Source organism: Oncorhynchus mykiss, chromosome 24 (assembly GCF_013265735.2).
Source record: "Oncorhynchus mykiss isolate Arlee chromosome 24, USDA_OmykA_1.1, whole genome shotgun sequence".
Taxonomy (NCBI): domain Eukaryota; kingdom Metazoa; phylum Chordata; class Actinopteri; order Salmoniformes; family Salmonidae; genus Oncorhynchus; species Oncorhynchus mykiss.
Genome location: NC_048588.1, coordinates 21521013 through 21540733, shown reverse-complemented (window position 1 = coordinate 21540733; position 19721 = coordinate 21521013). Strand labels below are relative to the sequence as shown.

The window sequence follows — 19721 nt, the reverse complement described above, 5'->3', positions numbered from 1 at the left end:
GAAACCCAGCCTAAAACCCCAAACAGCAAGCAATGCAGGTGTAGAAGCAAGGTGGCTGGGTGTTAAATGTAATTTCATAATTCCAATATGTTTTCATTAATTGAATTAACTTAGTATATTTTATGAGAATATGTAAGATTCTTATTTGCATAAAATAGACAGAGACCAGTCTTATCAAAATTAGATAATAGTATTTATTCTCGTAGCGCGCTCCAATGTAACCATGAACAACAGTTTATATACAAAATATGACGTTATAGGTTATAAAATGTTCTTCCTCCTATCAACCAGGACCAAACAAAAGTTGAAAAATGTATTCCCACCCCTTCGCTCTCTCACTCCAGACACACAGTTAAATCAAGATAAAACTTCTGAAGTTTTCATCCATCACCATTCAGCAGACAGTTCCAGCTAATGGAAAACCCAAGAAAACACACACTGCCTTATCTAAACATCCCAGAGTTAAGTTGAGTCGGTTAACGACCCTTTCTGCTTACTTAAAAAACCCACAATTCCAGTCTTCTCCAACCTAGCTGGAATGTTATTTATTTTATTTAATTACCCCCTGTCTCATGCTCCACAATCCCTCCCTTATGAATTAATATTATTAATCAAATATAATAAAACAGAGTATAAGTTTCATTAGTTATAGTTCTATTTAAAATGTAGATATTGTTTAGTCATTATTCATAAAATTCCTAACACTGGGAAAAACTCTGTAGAATGGCCAAAACCTAGGAAGAAACCTAGAGAGGAACCAGGCTATGAGGGGTGGCCAGTCCTCTTCTGGCTGTGCCAGGTGGAGATTATAACAGAACATGGCCAAGATGTTCAAATGTTCATAAATGACCAACATGGTCAAATAATAATAATCACATTAGTTGTCGAGGGTGCAGCAAGTCAGCACCTCAGGAGTAAATGTCAGTTGGGTTTTCATAGCCGATCATTAGGAGTATCTCTACCGCTCCTGCTGTCTCTAGAGAGTTGAAAACAGCAGGTCTGGGACAGGTAGCACGTCGGGTGAACAGGTCAGGGTTCCATAGCCGCAGGCAGAACAATTGAAACTGGAGCAGCAGCACAGCCAGGTGGACTGGGGACAGCAAGGAGTCATCATGCCAGGTAGTCCTGAGGCATGGTCCTATAGCTCAGGTCCTCCGAGAGAGAGAAAGAAAGAGAGAATTAGAGAGAGCATACTTAAATTAACACAGGACACCAGATAAGACAGGAGAAGTACTCCAGATATACCAAACTGACCCTAGTCCCCCGACACATAAACTGCTGCAGCCTAAATACTGGAGGCTGAGAAAGGAGGGGTCAGGAGAAACTGTGGCCCCATCCGATGATTCCCCCGGACAGGGCCAAACAGGAAGGATATAACCCCACACACTTTGCCAAAGCACAGCCCCCACACCACTAGAGGGATATCTTCAAGCACCAACTTACCATCCTGAGACAAGGCCGAGTAGAGCCCACAAAGATCTCCACGGCACAACCCAAGGGGGGGGGGGGGGGGCGTCAACCCAGACAGGAAGATCACGTCAGTGACTCAACCCACTCAAGTGACGCACCCCTCCTAGGGACGGCATGAAAGAGCACCAGCAAGCCAGTGACTCAGCCCCTGTAATAGGGTTAGAGGCAGAGAATCCCAGTGGAGAGGGGGGAACCTGCCAGGCAGAGACAGCAAGGACGGTTCGTTGCTCCAGAGCCTTTTTCCGTTCACCGGAAAGTAAGGCATTGCAGCCATCCACTTCCTTTTGTCTGAAACACAGGCTTCTATTAAGGGCAATTTTGGGGCTTCACCATGTTTCATTGTCGTCGGCGGTCCGGAGCCTCCTGAGACGGTCGGCGGTCCGGTTCCTCCGGCGACGACCCGCGGTCCAGTTCTTCCGGCGACGACCCGCGGTCCGGTACTTCCGGCGACGTGTCCACTAGCGGAGTGGGTACTTTGCCCCGCACAGGAGCTGCCCCCGACGGTAGATACCCACCCGGACCATCCCCTATTGAGTCAGGTTTTGCGGCCGGAGTCCGCACCTTTGGCGGGGGGGGGGGCTTTTATTTTCTATGTTGGTTAGGTCGGGGTGTGATTTAAGGGTGGGTTATCTAGGTGAATTATATTTCTATGTTGGCCTGGAATGGTTCCCAATCAGAGGCAGCTGTTTATCGTTGTCTCTGATTGGGGATCATATTTAGGTAGCCATTTCCCATTGTGCTTTGTGGGATCTTGTCTATGTATAGTAGCTTCACGTTTCGTTTGTTCGTTTTGTTGTTTAAAGTTTTCTATTCCAAAATAAAGGATTGAAACATACCACGCTGCATCTTGGTCCACTCCTTAAAACGATAAGGTTAGTTAAAACTCAAAAATCCTCCCCGATGCTATTCAAATATGAAAGTTTTGAAGTCACTTATTAGCGGCATCCCTTCAAGACACGACCCATTCTAGGCTATGTATTTACGGTACAACAAATGTAATTTGTGTTAAAAAAAAAGTAATATTGAAAAAATAATGACATATGCAACAGATATGAAAGTTTCATAAGTAGGTATAACTGAGTAGTTACAACTGTTATTAATAGGTAGCTAATTGGTTGAAATAGTTAATGGGACATTAACTAGATTCAGCTCATTTTTTGGACAATTTTTTTTTCCTGAGCGGATGATGGGGACCGGAACATAAATAATGTGCACTCTGCAAATTTACACAAAAAGCCCAACGGATCATTGTAGGCTATGAGAATTTATTCCAAAAACTTGGGGGCGGGGATAAAATCAATAACGGGACTAATTCGGGCCACAAATTGACAATCCCTGAAATATTGTGATCGTCATGCAGCTACTTGTCAAATAGCCTGAGGTGGTGTATGGCTACACTGGCCTAATAGAATTAGACATATGCTCAATATTTGGCAAGCACCAAAAAACAATCACACATTTTCAATCAATATGGTATAAGAGATATTACAGAGTATTTAGTCAATGCATACATAGTAAGTGTCTGAATTAGAATATCACACGTATACAGGTTTTATTTCACTTGTGATCAATAAGAGAACAGAGAACAGAGAAATTACAACCATTTAATTAAATTGACACGCTTATATCAATCATAACACAGATACAGCTACAAAAAAAGGAGAAATACTGTACATAAAATCCTAAAACCACATGTAAATCTTGCTACAGCTGCTATGTTCACTTGAAAGATTAAGTGAAATTACAGTCATGTTTATCAGTATCCCCAAAAGGATAAGCTACAACCAGTATGTTTAACACTGTAATGCATTTCATGTTACTAGCTTGGCTAAAAACACATGAACCATCCCCATTCCCCACAACGTACCATTACATACTGCATAGAAATTATGAAAAAAACCTTAGTTTTACAGCAGCTATATCAAATGTTATTGCAATGCCATCACCGAACAGAGTCAAACAACACTTAACATAATGCACAGGCCTGACGAAAAATCCAGTACATGTACTAGGGAGGATGATGATGAATCATAACTGTAGATTCATAAAACAGTTAATATTCATAGAGCACAGCTTAAAACAGTCACCACATTCCTACCCATTATAAACAAAAATGAAACAAGTATTATTGTGTATAAACCCCCCCCCCCCCCCCCCAACCCTTCCCCATACAATACAGGTTAAATAAACTGTCCCCCATAAAGCCTATGGAATGTTAGTGTCAGACAAGCTCTCCCAGTTGAATAACAAATTCCTGATATTGACATGATTGCATGTCATTGCTGCAAACCTGCCCCCCTCCCTCTGACAACTGCCCCAGACTACAAAAGAAAAGGGAAACACACAATGACCATAACTTTTCTTCCAGAGGTGTAAAAAAAAAAAAAAGGGGGGGGGGGGGGGGAGAATAAGTGTTTCTACAATCTTACTACTACACAACCTGCCTTTTCTTAAGAAAATAGTTGATAAAAATATTCCTCTGCATTGTACAAGAAAGGAGGTACGGGGAGCACTGGCAAAAGTGTAAGCTTATTATTCTGCCTCATCCTCCTCTTTCTCAGGCTCATCTGCATCAGCATCTGCCTCTTCTGCTGCCTCCTGGGGGATGGAAAAAAATAAGTCTCATATTATAGGATAGTTATTTTAGGTCTTGTTGGTTACACAATATTTTTGTGTGTGGGGGACAAACAGTTGTCCTGTTTGTAATACCTAATACTCCTGATTTTGAATGCTGTATATATCAGTGGCATGGCATATAGTATAATTTAAACTAAACCAACAAGTCTTGCCTCCTCATCTTTGGTCTCTCCGTTTTCTGCCGGTGCTGTTTTTTCCTCAGGAGCTTCTTTCTTCTCCTCAGGCTTGACCTTCTCTACTACCTCCTTTACTTTTTTGGGCTTGGCTGCTGCCTTGACTGGTGTCTACAAAAAACAGACAAACATGAGATACATGTCAATGTAAAAGTGCACAGTACGCATAATATATGGTTGCTTTTTGGTTTCAGCAAAAGCTGACAACTACAACATTTGTGTTCACCTTTGTCTTAGGCTCTGGTTTAGCCGGAGTAGTGGGTTTCTGCAAAATAATTAATATTTGATAATTAGTCCAATTACAAATAGACAATAGCATCTATTAACCGAACAGATCATAAATAGGCTATACAACACATAAATATTATGATATAGAGTAAACTTACTGATGACAACCTCGTGGATCGCCTTTTTGGCTGGTGAGAAAAACAAAAAAGTTATCAGTTATTGCAGAAAAAGTATTTATTTATAATGAACAAATATAACAGCATGCAATACTAACCTCGACTTCAGTGTCATTACTTGCCTGTGGGGGTGGGGAGAGAGAGAAAATAAAATGTTAGCAAAAACCAAGAACAACAATCCCACAATCATGGATCGGGAGCTGCTGGGAGAAGTGGGACTGTAATGCTTGGGGAGGGGGAGGGGCTCACATGCTGTACCCCCGCCGCTCCACCCCCAAATTAACGAGGATTATGTAATCCGAAACTGGGTGGGGGAGGGTAGGCTAACGTATTTACATTACTATGCCATTTGACTTTTCTCTTTGTCATGATGCAAAAACAGAGCCTTTGTGGTACTAGTTACCGGGAGAGCGACAAGTAAAACAGTATGTTAGTCAGGCTTTAGTAGCCTGTAAACATAAAGGCCAAATAGCAGCCCCCTCAATCCACCAGCAACACACGGAGGCATCCATCCACCCGCCATGTCAACCAGTCTACGGTATGTTCCCGCCATTAGTAATATCTATAATTCCCTGAACCACCCCTATACGATCCCGTATGCGCTTTCGTGCATGTCCAGAGAAATTAAATGTTGCATAATGCAACATTGTTAGGGAAGCAAAGACAGGAAATACGCACGAACAAATAACAAAACATTTTTTTTATTACCGTGACCACCTATAATTCAGGTTGTCTTTTTCTTAAAAAAAATTATATGACCCCATTTAAGTGATACATAACGATGAGTTGGCGATGCCTTTCGTATTTGCAAGGGCTGCCATGACACTCCAAAGACTGTACCTTTCCATGCCATAGGGTGTCGCGCATTACACTACGCTTTACTGCACACAGGACACAAAGTGATAATATAGGATGCCACAAGCGTCTGTTTTTTTAGGATTAAAACGGGGCTATTAAAAGTATTTGAATACAAACGTGAACGTACTATGTAGGCGATTTAAAGCACTTCCAATATTCACAAAATATCCTATAGTTCATGCACGCATTTCTGCAATGGCAACATGTAGCTTACTTACATCGCTGATGGGTTACACCCCTTTGTCTGATCTCATTGCTGAGAAGGCTTTTAAGCTACTTTACATTAATGAAATACCCAATATATGTGTCAAATTAAATGATTACGTAACTTATATAAAAAAGCACAAGCTGTGATAGTTTATTATGTACGGATTATTAACAGGAGAAAGTGAGATCGAATGGAAAATTCTACCACACTAAGTAAAAAGGCGCCACTTCCATATCAACAAGACAGGCACACAAAGACACATTCAGACTTTAGAGCAAAAGTGTTACATTGTATCAAGCATATTTTAGCGTACATGAATTGTTGCCGGTATTTATAAAACACTTCCTGTGTTAAATTATATTGTAAAATAAGGTTTAAATTAAGGTACACAATCCAACTTACTTTGCTTCTTTTCGGCATGGCTGCTTTACTTGTATTGTCTAGATAACAAATTAGCCTTCTCAGTTACTGAAAATTCAGTGCAGGCTTCTGAAAGTGTTCGATGTAACTCAGTCAGTACCTTCAGAACACACTGTAACTAACATAAATGTTCCATCAGTAGGCCTACGTACGGAAACGAGCTGAAACCGGATTGGATCCCCCTCTCTATATTATATTCCTTATCCTACCAACCTGACGGCCGACGCATTCTCCGCCCCTTGTTGCCATTGATTGGTTTTAAGGTCCAGGCAACATATTTTTAAACCATAGCAAGTTACCTGTGTGGGTATGTCTGTATGCCAATCAGTCGTTCCAACTTTCGATTTTTATTAAAGGGGTGGGAATAGCTCGATTCAAAATTGTGTTATTTTCGTTGATATTATATTAGAACAATGTATACACACTGTAAATGACCCTTATAGAATTGTCAATATTTTTTTAGTGAATAAAGTAATTTTGTACATTTAGCCTATGTGGATAATGAATTGATATATTACATCTTATGCATATATTTTGCACATTCTCATAATGATTTGAAGTTAATAAAATATGCTGTATTTGAATAAATAAGAGTTTCTAATGTGAAAATCAGCCCGTGGTTCAGACTGGATGTGTCTTCCATTTATGATAAGCGCAGCAGCAACAAAGGTTGATAAGAAGAAATGGCTGACGGGTGCGCTTGGTTCCTGGTGCTGGGATCTGTCTTTTTGTGCAATCTCTTCAAAATACTGTTGCCGACCATTTCCTCTTTCGTAAGTAGGGGTTATTTAGGCATTGGTCGTGTGAGAAATGCAGGGTTGGCTTGTAAATCATGTAATGTTTTGGCAGATTTGCCCAGGTTAAATTAGCTAGCTTGATATTTCACCTCTCGCGCCCCTCAAACAACGAGGCTAACCAACCATTCCGTCCTGTTGGCAAATGGTTACATTGGATCATGGAAGGTGTGTTAGGCCGATAATATTGCCAGGTAGATAATGCCGTGTAGTTATCTATTGGCTACAGATTCAAATAGCAACCATAACATGTCAATACATCTGAGGTCTTATGGTATTTCTAGCCTATAGGCATAGAATATGGGTTGTTATAAACTGGGTGGGTCGAGCCCTGAATGCTGATTGGCTGAAAGCCATGGTATATAAAACCATTGGGATGACAAAACATTTATTTTTACTGTTCTAATTAATTTTGTAACCGGTTTGTAATAGCAATAAGGCACCTCTGGGATTTGTGGTATATGACACATATACCATGGCTAAGGGCTCTATCCAGGCACTCCGCATTGCATCGTGCGTAAGAACAGCTCGTAGATGTGACGTTTTGGCCATATACCACACCTCCTTGTGACTTATTAAGCAATATACTCCTAAACCACGTGTTGCATGTTCTCATGCAATAAACCACAAATGACCCATGGCCAATTGCCAAGGCAATTTCATTACAAAGAAAATATACTTTTAAATGAGTAAAACATTTGGTATCCTACATGTGAATGCAATTCATGAACGTCATTGACTATCAGACAACACATTTAACAGGATGACGTACAGTGTTTATCGGACATAATACAACTTTCCAATACTTTTGCACTTTTGTTGCAGTAACATACTGGTAACTAGCTCTCAAACTCTAGGTGGCATTCTGCCTTCTCCCTACAGTTTTCAGCCATTAGCTTCGTTCACGACTACCTCATGTGAACTACAATCCTGAAGCTGTGTTTTAATGTTTAGGAACATCAATAATCATCACTTGCGATTCGGCTTTCGAAACATAGGTAGAAAGAATGTTTCAAATAAAAAATCTACACTCACTGTAGCAGTTTTGCATAGATCCATACAGCTATGGGGGCCTCCATCCGAAGAAATTACACTTCCGCCACACTTCCCGAGTTACATTTACACACAGGTGTTCGGAGCATGCTAATTAGCACTGGTGGCCGCCACTTGGCTGCCATAAACAAGCGCTGTAATATGGAGATATGGCCGCATGTGAACACTAACCCTATCAAGGTGTGTTTAAATTTACCTTTATTTGTCGCTGATATAAAAGATAAGGTATTTTCTTATGCTTCCAAAACCGTACGTCAAGCGATGCGTGGTAATGTTCAGATTGAGCGTCGGGGCTCTTAACAAAGTTCCACTGTATAGAAGACGCCTTCGTCCAATGAATTATGTGTAATGAAACTGAGTCATGATCAAGGGAAAACTGGTAACCATCCCAAAGTTATCTCCTATCAGAAACCAGGCTAAACCTGTAGTGTATTAGCCCTGCTACAGCAGATGATGCTTTTATTCCTTACGTATTTTGTAATTTCCCATTGAAAATGAAAAAAAAAAACATATGGAATAATAGCGCCATCTGTTGGCAGTAGGCCTAGAAATGTGTGTTTGCTATGTTCTAGCAAAATATAAAATTAAATGTTTGTCTGTTGGGATGTGAAGCTGTCGAAGGTCCTTCAGAACGATGTTGAGCAGGAGAGGGATATGAGGGCTGAGATCCAGGAGATGAAGAAGGAGCACAACTCCGTTAGCATGATGGATGAGTTTGCCAGATACGCCAGACTAGAGCGCAAAATCAACAAGATGACTGACAAGCTGAAGACACATGGTGAGAGAGACACACAATTTAAAGTTGGTTTAGGTGGTCGGTGTGGAAGAGGGCGTGGCAATGGGCGTGGTCGGGCCAGTTGGCTCTGCTGAATTTCTCTACACCCCTATCTTGGCCATGTAGAGAAATTTCCTGCATTTCTACACATTTTCTCCATGGAGCTGAGATACATTTTTGCAGTTTTAAAGTTAATTTCATGCAATTCCACATTCTGCAATAGAGCTAAGAGAATTGTTTTAAAGCTTATTTCTTGCAATTCGTCATTGCTAATACTGCTAAATTCATTGCTTTTGGAATTTTCAATTCTCCCTGATATTCTAGCTTTTATAAAGGTTATTTAATTAAAAAATATATGTCTTAAAATGTTCTACATACTTTATAGCTGGTTTTAGTTGTTTTAAGTTTACACTGAAAGTGTTTTTCCACCCCAAAAATGTATTGTATTATTATAATTGTTTAAATTTAACACTGTTTGGAATTAGGTGGCCTGAAAAAATGCTTAGGCTGCCCACCCACACCTTATAGTGAGTAGGGTTGCACATTTTGGGGAATATTCAGAGGTGGAAACTTTCCATGGGAATATATGGAAATTAATGGAAATACATGCAAATGAATATAATTTAAATGTAGATGTTTTTGGCATTGGATATATTTACCATATCATATGGAGACAGAAACATAAACATTTTTACCTTATCATAAGTAGACATAATTGCAAATTATGACATCCTTCCAATAGAAATAACAAAAACTATTTAGTTACGAATTGAACTTTAATTAAATGAGTTGACTCTTCACATGGGATGATTTCACTGAACAACAGAAAGGGAATATTGAACGATCCCCAATGATCCATCACATCACCCAAAAATGTTTTCAACATACATCTATCTGTAAAATGATAACCAAAGCTTTAGTTTCTAGACTCTTCTTCTCAGGCTTCCATGTCTTCTCCCTGGACCTCCTTAATGTCCACCTCTTGAACATCAGACTCTGAGGCCTCATCTTCACTGTCACTTTCCAACCTTGTTGAGGATGGCTTGTTGTCAGGCTCAAAAAGCCTCAAATTTTACAGAATGGCCACCAATTTTTCAATCCTTGTATTGGTCAGCCTGTTGCATGCTTTGGTGTGTGTGTTCTCAAACAAGGCCCAGTTGCGCTCTTAGGTGGCTGATGTTGGTGGGATTTGAAGGATGATGGAGGCAACAAGGGAAAGAGCCTCAGATCCACAAAGTCCTTTCCACCAGGTGGCTGATGAGATATGTTGGCATGACTGCCATATTGCATCTCCATCCCAAAGCCCTTGCTTGGAAGTGTACTTTGCCAAACTGTCAAAAACCTTGCCCTCATCCAGGCCAAGTGGGTGAGACACGGTAGTGATGACACAATAGGCCTGGTTGATCTCTGCATCAGACAGGATGCTCTTGCCAACATGTACGCTGCGGTATGTATGGGCTTCAGGCAGAAGTCTTCACGCTTTTTGATGTATTTCAGAACTGCAGTTTCCTCTGCGTGGAGCAACAGTGAAGTGGGCAGGGCAGTACGGATGTATTCTCTTACATCTGCAAGCAGAGTCAACATCAGACAGGATGGCATTGTCTCCCTCAATCCGTGCAATGGCTACAGGTTTCAGGAGTTTCAGGCTTTTTACCACTCTCTCCCAAAATACATAATCTAGGAGAATCCTCTTGATGGGGCTGTCCATATCGGCAGACTGTGATATGGCCATTTCTTGGAGAGACTCCTTCCCCTCCAGGAGACTGTCAAACACGATGACAACACCACCCCAACTGGTGTTGCTGGGCAGCTTCAACGTGGGGTTCTTATTCTTCTCAATTTGCCTGGTGAGGTAGAGTGCTGCTATAACTTGATGACCCTTCACATAGCTAAACATTTCCTTGGCTCTCTTGTAGAGTGTATCCATTGTTTTCAGTGCCAAGATGTCCTTGAGGAGCAGATTCAATTCATGAGCAGCACAGCCAATGGGTGTGATGTGAGGGTAGGACTCCTCCACTTTAGACCAAGCAGCCTTCATGTTCGCAGCATTGTCTGTCACCAGTGCAAATGCCTTCTGTGGTCCAAGGTCATTGATGACTGCCTTCAGCTCATCTGCAATGTAGAGACCGGTGTGTCTGTTGTCCCTGTCACACCCTGATCAGTTTCACCTGTCCTATTATTGTCTCCACCCTATCCAGGTGTCGCTTGTTATCACCGGTGTATATATCCTTGTGTTTCCTGTCTCTCTGTGCCAGTTTGTTTTGTATGTTTCAAGTCAACCAGTGTGTTTTTCCTGTGCGCCTGCCTTTTCTATTCTCTTTTACGAGTCCTCCCGGTTTTGACCCTTTCCTGTTTTCTGGACGTTACCCGCCTGGTTGACAATTCTGCCTGCCCTGACCTTGAGCTTGCCTGCCACACTGTACCTCCTGGACTCTGAATTGGTTTTGACTTTTTGCCTGTCCACGACCGTTCTCTTGCCTACCCCTTTTGGATATAATAAATATCAAAGACTCAAACCATCTGCCTCCCGTGTCTGCATCTGAGTCTCGCCTTGTGCCTTTATAGTACGAACTGGCCATGACAGACCCAGCAGATTGGACCAGCTCCGCCATGCTATCTCCTTGCAGGGAGCCACCATTGGGTGGCATGAGGATCTACTGCTGGACCTTTTGGAAGGGCTTCGTTCCCTGACAGAATGTCACGACCAAGGGTTCAAGGCTATCATGGTGCGAATCAGTGAGTTAGCTCTTATAGGCAACCTGCCACCTCATGCCTCCCAACCACCCAGTAACCTGTCTACTATCAGTGGTGGGTTTGTACAGCCTACCCCTGCTCCCCGAGAACCCCCGAATACCACCTCCGGAGTGATATTCTGGGGATCCTGGAACCTGCCGGGGTTATCTTTCTCAATGCTCCCTTATTTTTCAGAATTTTTTGGGGGGGGAATATCTCCATACAGCCAAGCGCCTTAACTCCAGGCAGGCTGGGTGGGCTCTCTTATTTACTAGATTCAACTTCACCGTTTCCTACCGCCCAGGGTCCAAAAATGTTAAGCCTGACGCTCTCTCCCGCCTGTACAGTTCCTCTGCCACACCCTCGGTCTCCGAAACTATTATCCCTACCTCATGCCTTGCAGCCACAGTGGGTTGGGGTATTCAGACAGCAAGCAATGTAGATGCAGATGCTATAGCTCCCTCATTTACCTTCTATATAAGATAAGGGGCAAAAAGGCGGGAAACCAAATGATCCATACCTCTAGGTTTTTCAAACTGCTCTCTGCTGCCTATAGGGGACTTGCATGTTAATGCACCATGTGTGGGAGGTGGGGTTTAGATAACAGACTGAGTGTGTACTGGGGGGCCTGTTGTTGCAGTTGCTGCCTGTTGCTCTCCTTCATGTCCAGGCCATAGCTCTGAACTATACAGAGGCAGGAAGCATAGTATAGAGCTCCATTCCGACTGTGTCATACAGACACACACTCCATTGACTATCAGACAACAACCACATGTCTCCAACAGCCATTTGACGAGTTAATGTCATATGAATGACAGCCGTTGCATTACACTATGGCGCCTGCCCTGTAACTGTAAGGGTTATGACCGAGCCAACAAGGAAATACTATACTCAGATGGATTTTATTTTTTTGTTATGAAAAACTATTATGGACAAATTCTCAGGAATGAGAATGGTTTGTTTGGAAAACATTCCTCAGTGGATTTTGTTTGAAGAGATCTAGTTTTGAATTTGTCAAAATGGCCAAAAAAGTCCACACGTTCACTCTTTACCACATTGTTTAAATGAGTCACAATGCAGGTGACCTTGATATATGGTGTTTTATATGTTGTCTCAGTTCAGGGCCACTGCCTATAAACCAACATTCCTTCACGTTCAAATCCTGTTGTTCAGTGACAGGAATATTTCACTATTTTGGAATCAAAAGCATTTTCACATTGAAATGCACCACATGTATTTCTCCAGTAATTCTCCAGTCTAAGACACTGCATCTCAGTGCTAGAGGTGTCACTACAGAGCCTGGTTCAATTCCAGGCTGTATCACAACTGGCTGTGATTGGGAGTTCCATAGGGTGGCGCACAATTGTCCCAACGCCGTCTGGGTTAGGGTTTGGCCCGGGGTAGGCTGTCATTGTAAATAAGAATTTGTTCTTAAATGACTTGCCTAGTTAAATAAAGATACTTTTTTAAATTTAAATGCACTGTATACACTGGTCACACATCAGTCTTATTTGTCCCTGCCAACCCCTCCCTTACGCCATACCATAAAAAGCAGGTTCTATTCCAATGCATGTTGAGTAGTATACACTGAAATTAATTGTGAAGAACACACAAAAGGCAAGTGTTATTAGATCTGCCAAAATTCCTAACATTTAATGTATGTCTGTAGGCATTTTAGTGGATATTTAGAGAATGGATACCAATAATTAATTTAGATGGTTCCTGTGCAGATTGGTCATTTAGTTTTTTCTTCTTACAGTCAAGTCAAGAACTGCTCAACAAGCCAAAATGAAATGGATGGTGAATATAGGTTTTTATATCCTGCAGGTAAGTTAAACATTTAAGTGAGAAATATGTCCTATATTCTTTAATAGGTACAATATACACATACCTTTTTTTAAATGTCAGTTGTCACCACCAGAAGACATGCACAAGTAATTCTGATGCACTGAATCCGGCTGTTTTCTCTTGTCTCTCTAGGCTGCTCTGATGATCTCCCTGATTTGGAAGTATTATGCTGACCCAGTGACTGTTGTACCCAGTAAGTGGATTGCCCCCCTGGAGCAGATGGTGGCTTTCCCATCTAGAGTAGCAGGTAAATTGTGTGATTTCAACACCTGAGAATTGAGGCCCACACTCGCTTTCAAAGTGGGTAAATTCATTTTAATCAAGTTTAGTGTTTAATGTGTAAAATACTTAATTATAGACGACAACTGAATGTCCCTTTTATTCGGTCTCTTTAAATACTGAAGATAGAATCACATGACCCTTTTCCATCTTAACATGGAATTCAAAACTCTGTGTTGTCTCCAAATTCAACTTTATTTTCTTTTGAAAATTGTCATCAAATACTGCTAACCGACAACTCTGACGAAACCTATTTGAAACCAGTCTTTTTATCCTTTCAGGTGGTGTTGGAATCACATGCTGGCTGGTGGTGTGCAACAAAGTGGTGTCTATTGGTCTACATGCTGTTAGCTAAGGAATGGTATCTTCTCATGTCTTATTTATTCCCCAAATGTTCTGAGAATGAAGTCAGGCAGTGTTACTCAGCGCTTTGATATTACAGTTTAAACCGGTACTGTTGGTATGCACCTTTTTACAAAGCACCCCATATTCAAAGGTTGCCTTACATTGCCAGTGTTATTGCACATATTTGACGGTCTCTCATGTTGGCTTTGGAATTGTATGTTGTTTCACAGGTTGCTACTCTGCGAAATGATTGTATGAGCATGTTTTAATGAGCATGTATTTAAATCTCATTCCAACTTATTGAGATGAGTTGAGCAAGAAGTGTTAAAATTGTTTAATTGTTATGTCATTTTGTTAATTTGTTATTCATGTTAATTGTAGGCATGGTCTGTGGCAACATTTTCATTTTGCTGAACCAATATCACAAAGTTTACTGTTTGGGTTTTGGAAGTGTTGAAGTATGCATAAGAAAATATGCGTACTTCAACACAATAAAGAATTTGAAATCCGAAGGCCTCAAGTGTTGGTTGTTCTTAGCATCTTGGGTATTTTACAGAAGTTGTTACAAAATTGTACAATGTACCATTGTGGCATAGGAATGGTCTTCATTGAATGTTGCTTTCAATACAATCTGATTTCAAGGGAGTTAAGGAATTCATCAATAGTGTCAGAGAATGTTTGATGCTCTAATCACAAACAGCTTAATATTACCTCTGTAACAAATAGTTAGGTATATAACTCACTATAAATATCACGTATACAAATACTCAATTTAGTAATGCGTTGAGTTGCCATGGCAGATGAAATATTTATTAAAATAATCAACTTGTGAAAATAGATTATCATTTTGTATTGTTCTTAGGTCAATCAAAAATGATCTTGGTCTCTCTCCCAGGTGAGACTGGGCTAGCATCTCCTGTATGGTGAGATGACATTCTGTCCAGGTCTGTACTTTGAACTCTGGATATGCCTGTCTGCATGGCAATTGGATCAGTGATTGGGGCCTGGCCGAAAAGCTCTTTCATCAAGCTGCTCTTCTTGCTGCGGACTACACCATCCTCCGGTTGAGGGCCCCTGGTGTCACGCCTTTGCCACTTCTCTGCTGGTAGAGTGACAAAGGAGGGCTCATATGCCCCAGACCCAAGGTTCTCCACCCTGGCCTGGCTCTTGATGTATCTAGGAGGGCTCTTTCTCAGGCTGTGGGTATGGCTGGTATAGGCAGGCTTTCCACTGTGTAGGTTCTGGATGGTTTCTTTGAATTTGTAGAGGCGTTTGGTCCTGGGAGAGGATTCAAGGGCCTTGTTGGCACGTTCTGTAATCAGAAAATCCTCCAGAGTGTACCGGACCTGGCTTTCAAACGGTTCTGTTTGCTCTCCTGAAGCCTTCGGGGAACTCGCTGCCTTCTCTGCAAGGCAATCCTCCTCACCCTGAAGCTGAGGATTCTCCTTGTCAGAATCACCATCCAACTCTCCATCCTCTGTGGATAAATATGATAGTTGCTTGCATTTGCGGTTGTCATTCCCTCAGATTTTTTTTGGATATAACATGACACAGGAAAGGTTATTTCAGTCCTGTTAATTACTATGGCACGTGAGCTTTAATTTTTCCCAATATTGGAGTTTTTTGTGTTTGCATATACTGTGACTGGAGAGTACATACAAGCCTCTTCAGAATGTAATTTAACCATTTATTTCCTCAATATCCCCTTCGCTTTGCAGCTGTTCATTGGTTCTCCCAATAGTCTGTAGTAAAGTTTTTTTCAAATCCTTACCCGCAAAGTCTTCATTATTGTTTGATCCTCTGTCATCCTCTAACGTGTCTGCTGCGTCACTTCTGTCTGTGAAGTCGATGGCAAAGGACTCCTGAAAAAAACAACCAGATATCAACTTTACACTGGAACTCACTACACAAACTTTAATCAAAGAGTTACACTCTTGCTTTTATCGGTCAATATTGAATAAATGTTTTATTGACCATTACCCATTTAAACAGCTTTCTGCACAGAATGTGAGAGAGAACGAAATCCATTTACGTACCCAGCTCAAGCTCTTCTGCTTCTCCAACTCCAGATGCTGGAGTGAACAGGCATATTCTAGTTCAAGTTGGCACGGAGCCTCAATGGGGAGAGAGGACAAGTCATCTGTTTGAACAGATTTAGTTTCTCTTGCCCCTGTAAATGTGAAAAGATATTCAGCCTCAAGTAAAAACAAATAGTCTGATCTGGATCATGGGTTGAACATGTTAAAAGTAGCTCATAATGTCTTTGTACCTTTTCCGTTCCAGCCATTTGGAAATCTATGTGAGTAGATATTGTGGATCTCCAATTCTCTCTCTTTTTCCTATATTTCATGTTAAATGCGTCAGTAAACCATTTCTCAAGAATGCAATATGTACAATAAATGTTACTTTCTCAAATGTAGTGTAATCATCCTGATATCTATTACCAGGCTGGTTTGTTGCCAGTTGCTTGACGACTCAAACTGAATTAGTCCGCTTCTCTGATTACTTTGTTTTGTTGAACAAAACAAAGTAATTAGCAATTGGATCATTTCTAACCAATTAGATTAGAGTATCAAAGCCAATGACACATTTTCAAAACGCTGCCTTACCCGTGTGTGTTCTGGCTCTGGCCCAACCCATCGGTTTCTGGGACCAATCAGAAGGGTTAGAATGTGTTTGCGTTCTAGAAATCGTCTGGGAGGTACTCAGATCCAGGTTCATTGTGGAGAAGAAACTAACGTCTGTGGGCATGGCATAGCTTTTTGGTAGCCAGGCAAGTTTACGAGATGGAAATGGGTATTTCGCTTCATTCAATTATGGCTTTTGAAATACAGCTGTATTAGACACCCTCTTGTGTTTACATTGCAGTACTGCAAGTTAAATGACTCACTCTTTCAAACAGTACTGTTCCAAATCTACTCAGATCTGGAACAGTTTACCTACACTGATTGTACAAAACATTATGAACACCTGCTCTTTCCATGATATAGACTGACCAGGTTGAGGGTGGGGTGGGGTAGGGTGCAACTCAATATTAGGAAGGTGTTCCTAAAGTTTTTTACACTCTGTATGTTGCTGCTCTCAAGTACTTATAAACTTACTTTGATTTTTTGGGTCAACAGACTGATCTGTGCCTGGAGGTAATCAGACATCTCTCTGGCCTCATTGGTCTTCCTTGTTTCTGTGGCAAGATGGCGATTGAAGGATATCTGGCTCAGCTCAAAATTTCTTTCCAAGTCCTGCAACATACAATATATGTAAGTTTCACTACAGATATAACATTGTGATACTATGTGTACAGTATCAATCTAGCATAACTGTATTGACCCTGTCCACCTATATTGGTCTCCCAGTAGAAGACCAATACAGATTTGAAAACCCAATCAGTTTCAATACAGACATCCAACTGCCCTGTGAACATGGAGTCAGCCCTGCCTTGTGAGTGCATGTACTGTACCTGTATCCTCTTGTTCTTCCTGTTCAGGTCCACACTGATCAGGGCCAGCCTGTGGCTAAGCTCTTCCCTCTCTTTCAGGCTGCGGTCCTCGCTGAGCAGCTGCAGCCTGTGCAGAACGTCCTTGGTACGCAGCAGCTCCTCCTCCGTTCCACGTAGACGCCTTGACAGACTGTTGCGGCGGATGCGGGCTTTGCGCAGGTGCTCCTGCAGACCACGCACCTCATTGCCGTGCTTGGCCAGGACCTGAGGGTGTGGGTCGGTGCAAAACATTATGATCTTAGCCAATGCTACAAGATCAGATTATTGTTGTTAGCTGATGAGTTTGTTATAGCTGTGTTTCAGATCAGAGTTTGTTATAGCTGTGTTACAGATCAGAGTTTGTTATAGCTGTGTTACAGATCAGAGTTTGTTATAGCTGTGTTACAGATCAGTTATTAAAGCCCCCAGAAAAACTGCAGCATACCTGGGGAAGGCCACTCTGTGAGTCTTGGAAGCGCTGTAGCGCCACTGTGTGGCGGACCTGGAGCTGCTTTAGCAGTTTGTTCTCTGTGGCGACACCACTCAGCTGCTGCTGTAGCTCCCAGACTTGGCTGTTGAGCTCCTTGATGCGGTGCCTGTGGGCAGACCTAATGCGCTGGTTTGGGCCCTCCAGGGGCTTGATTGGAGGGACGAGAGAGGCCTTGCGGTTCCTTAAATTAGTGTTTTTCTTCTTTTTGCACCACGAACCTCCCTTGTTTTGCACTGAGAGGAAAAATGTGCCTAAGTGTGATGCGTACATGGGAATATGCTGCAAACCATCTCTGCCTATAGGCCTACACTTACGGTACATTCGGAAAGTATTCAGACCCCTTGACTTTTTCCACATTTTGTTACGTTACAGCCTTATTCTAAAATGGATTAAATGGGTTTTCCCCCTCATCAATCTAAACACAATACCCCAAAATGACAAAGCGAAAATAGGTTTTTAGAAATGTTTGTATTATGTATTAGAAATAAAAACTGAAAAACCTTATTTACATAAGTATAAAGACCATTTGCTATGAGACTCGAAATTGAGCTCAGGTGCAACCTGTTTCCATTGATCAAGTACTGAGTAAAGGTTCTGAAAACGTATGTACATTTTTTCCCCCGTTTTTTATTTTTAATACATTTGCAAAAAATCTGTTTTCGCTTTGTCATTATGGGGTATTGTGTGTAGATTGATGAGGAATAAAACGCATTTAATCCATTTTAGAATAAGGCTGTAACGTAACAAAATGTGGAAAAGGTCAAGGGATCTGAATACTTTCCGAATGCACGGTGTGTCATTAAAGCTAGGCTGTCCTGTAGTAATGAGAAGATATGAAATATCAGATATCACATACTTCGTGTTTTAGCTGTCTTCGTGCCTAGACCTGGCTTCTTGTTTGGCGAGAGGGCAAAGGTCCTATTTGCAGTAGTGTCAGCCTCCTCCTCGTAGTCTGACTGGGTGCATGACCCCTGAGAGTCTACTCTGCTGCCTGTCGTACTGCTGTATCCCCTGCTTGACCTGGAGGGGGTGGACTGGCCTGAGGAGCAGCTTGAGTCTACATCCCCTGCTCCAACTTCATAGTTAGCATCGTCCTGCTGCACTATGCCTCTGGTGTGGTGTCTCAGACTCAGAGACATGTCTCCCATGCAAAAGATGAGCCTGCACCAGTTTCTGTAATATAGCAGAAAGATATCCAATTAGTTGAAGTAGTTCATTTAGCCACACTGTATGTTAAATGATAAGAATCAAAGCAATCTATACTTCCAACTATAGCGTACTTACATTATTTAATAGGATAATCCGTTTAGCTATCTATCTAACGTTATCTAGCTAGGTCTAGCCAATTGAAGACACAGAGTGATTGAAGACAATCATTAGCTCGATTGAAAACCTTTCCTGACCTCAACTATTCTACATAACTAACAACCAAGCCTAATTATTCCCCATGCCAAGTCTATCCCTACATTCAATTATTAAAATATCTCAATGTTTTTTTTCCCCTACTCGCATTCAGTTGAGTTATTATTTATCTTCAATAACAAGAGACAATCATTGACGATTATGTTGCTGGCTGGCTGTCTCTGAAAATGTATTTTTGGTTGCCCTAGAAACCAGCGTTCTCATGGAATAGGACAATGGGAAATGTAGTTGTCGGTCTACTGAACCTCTTTTGAATACGTTCTAATTATATGGTTAAATCACAGCTCATATGACATTTATTTGAACTGACAGCTTTGGGAGAATTAAAAAACACACC

At 41.5% G+C, this 19721-nt stretch overlaps 3 protein-coding genes across 7 annotated transcripts; 1 reads left to right on the top strand and 2 right to left on the bottom strand.

Annotated features, from left to right (window-relative positions):
• Positions 1–3060: 3060 nt before the first annotated feature.
• On the bottom strand, positions 3061–8038 carry LOC110504007 (high mobility group nucleosome-binding domain-containing protein 3). Of its 2 annotated transcripts, none has more exons than XM_021582774.2 (6): positions 8000–8038; positions 4783–4806; positions 4667–4696; positions 4507–4545; positions 4260–4391; positions 3061–4068 (listed from the first exon to the last, which is right to left on the bottom strand). In XM_021582774.2, exons 1-6 carry the CDS (start codon positions 8021–8023, stop codon positions 4003–4005), a joined length of 315 nt encoding a protein of 104 aa, XP_021438449.1. In that variant the 5' UTR covers positions 8024–8038; the 3' UTR covers positions 3061–4002. The 2 variants fall into 2 exon arrangements, with proteins under 2 accessions (XP_021438449.1, XP_021438450.1); XM_021582775.2 differs by lacking the exon at positions 8000–8038 and adding an exon at positions 6153–6379.
• Positions 4856–14506, top strand: LOC110504006 (guided entry of tail-anchored proteins factor 1). 4 transcript variants are annotated; one of them, XM_036961211.1, is made up of 5 exons: positions 4856–5222; positions 8630–8795; positions 13285–13352; positions 13506–13620; positions 13934–14506. In XM_036961211.1, exons 2-5 carry the CDS (start codon positions 8672–8674, stop codon positions 14005–14007), a joined length of 381 nt encoding a protein of 126 aa, XP_036817106.1. In that variant the 5' UTR covers positions 4856–5222; positions 8630–8671; the 3' UTR covers positions 14008–14506. The 4 variants fall into 4 exon arrangements, with proteins under 4 accessions (XP_036817106.1, XP_036817104.1, XP_021438448.2 ...); XM_036961209.1 differs by lacking the exon at positions 4856–5222 and adding an exon at positions 6786–6943; XM_021582773.2 differs by lacking the exon at positions 4856–5222 and adding an exon at positions 8071–8197.
• A 279-nt stretch (positions 14507–14785) lies between these two features.
• LOC110504000 (lebercilin-like protein) lies at positions 14786–19130 on the bottom strand. Its single transcript, XM_036961192.1, has 8 exons — positions 18819–19130; positions 17918–18195; positions 17455–17697; positions 17099–17236; positions 16267–16336; positions 16034–16167; positions 15769–15859; positions 14786–15474 (listed from the first exon to the last, which is right to left on the bottom strand). Exons 1-8 carry the CDS (start codon positions 19108–19110, stop codon positions 14861–14863), a joined length of 1860 nt encoding a protein of 619 aa, XP_036817087.1. The 5' UTR covers positions 19111–19130; the 3' UTR covers positions 14786–14860.
• Between the last annotated feature and the right edge of the window lie 591 nt (positions 19131–19721).

What these genes read in the sequence shown, in the direction of transcription:
- LOC110504007 (XM_021582774.2), bottom strand. Translation starts at nt 8,023, where the DNA reads ATGGATCTATGCAAAACTGCTACA. An exon ending in AACCAGAGCCTAAGACAAAG is followed by an intron (nt 4,392 to 4,506) that starts GTGAACACAAAT and finishes TGTTTTTTGTAG; the next exon opens with ACACCAGTCAAGGCAGCAGC. An exon ending in GAGAGACCAAAGATGAGGAG is followed by an intron (nt 4,069 to 4,259) that starts GCAAGACTTGTT and finishes TCCATCCCCCAG; the next exon opens with GAGGCAGCAGAAGAGGCAGA.
- LOC110504006 (XM_021582773.2), top strand. Translation starts at nt 8,105, where the DNA reads ATGCTAATTAGCACTGGTGGCCGCCACTTGGCTGCCATAAACAAGCGC. An exon ending in TGAACACTAACCCTATCAAG is followed by an intron (nt 8,198 to 8,629) that starts GTGTGTTTAAAT and finishes TGGGATGTGAAG; the next exon opens with CTGTCGAAGGTCCTTCAGAA. An exon ending in TAGGTTTTTATATCCTGCAG is followed by an intron (nt 13,353 to 13,505) that starts GTAAGTTAAACA and finishes TTGTCTCTCTAG; the next exon opens with GCTGCTCTGATGATCTCCCT.
- LOC110504000 (XM_036961192.1), bottom strand. Translation starts at nt 19,110, where the DNA reads ATGGGAGACATGTCTCTGAGTCTGAGACACCACACCAGAGGCATAGTG. An exon ending in TGTTGACCCAAAAAATCAAA is followed by an intron (nt 16,337 to 17,098) that starts GTAAGTTTATAA and finishes CATGAAATATAG; the next exon opens with GAAAAAGAGAGAGAATTGGA. An exon ending in CAATAATGAAGACTTTGCGG is followed by an intron (nt 15,475 to 15,768) that starts GTAAGGATTTGA and finishes ATTTATCCACAG; the next exon opens with AGGATGGAGAGTTGGATGGT.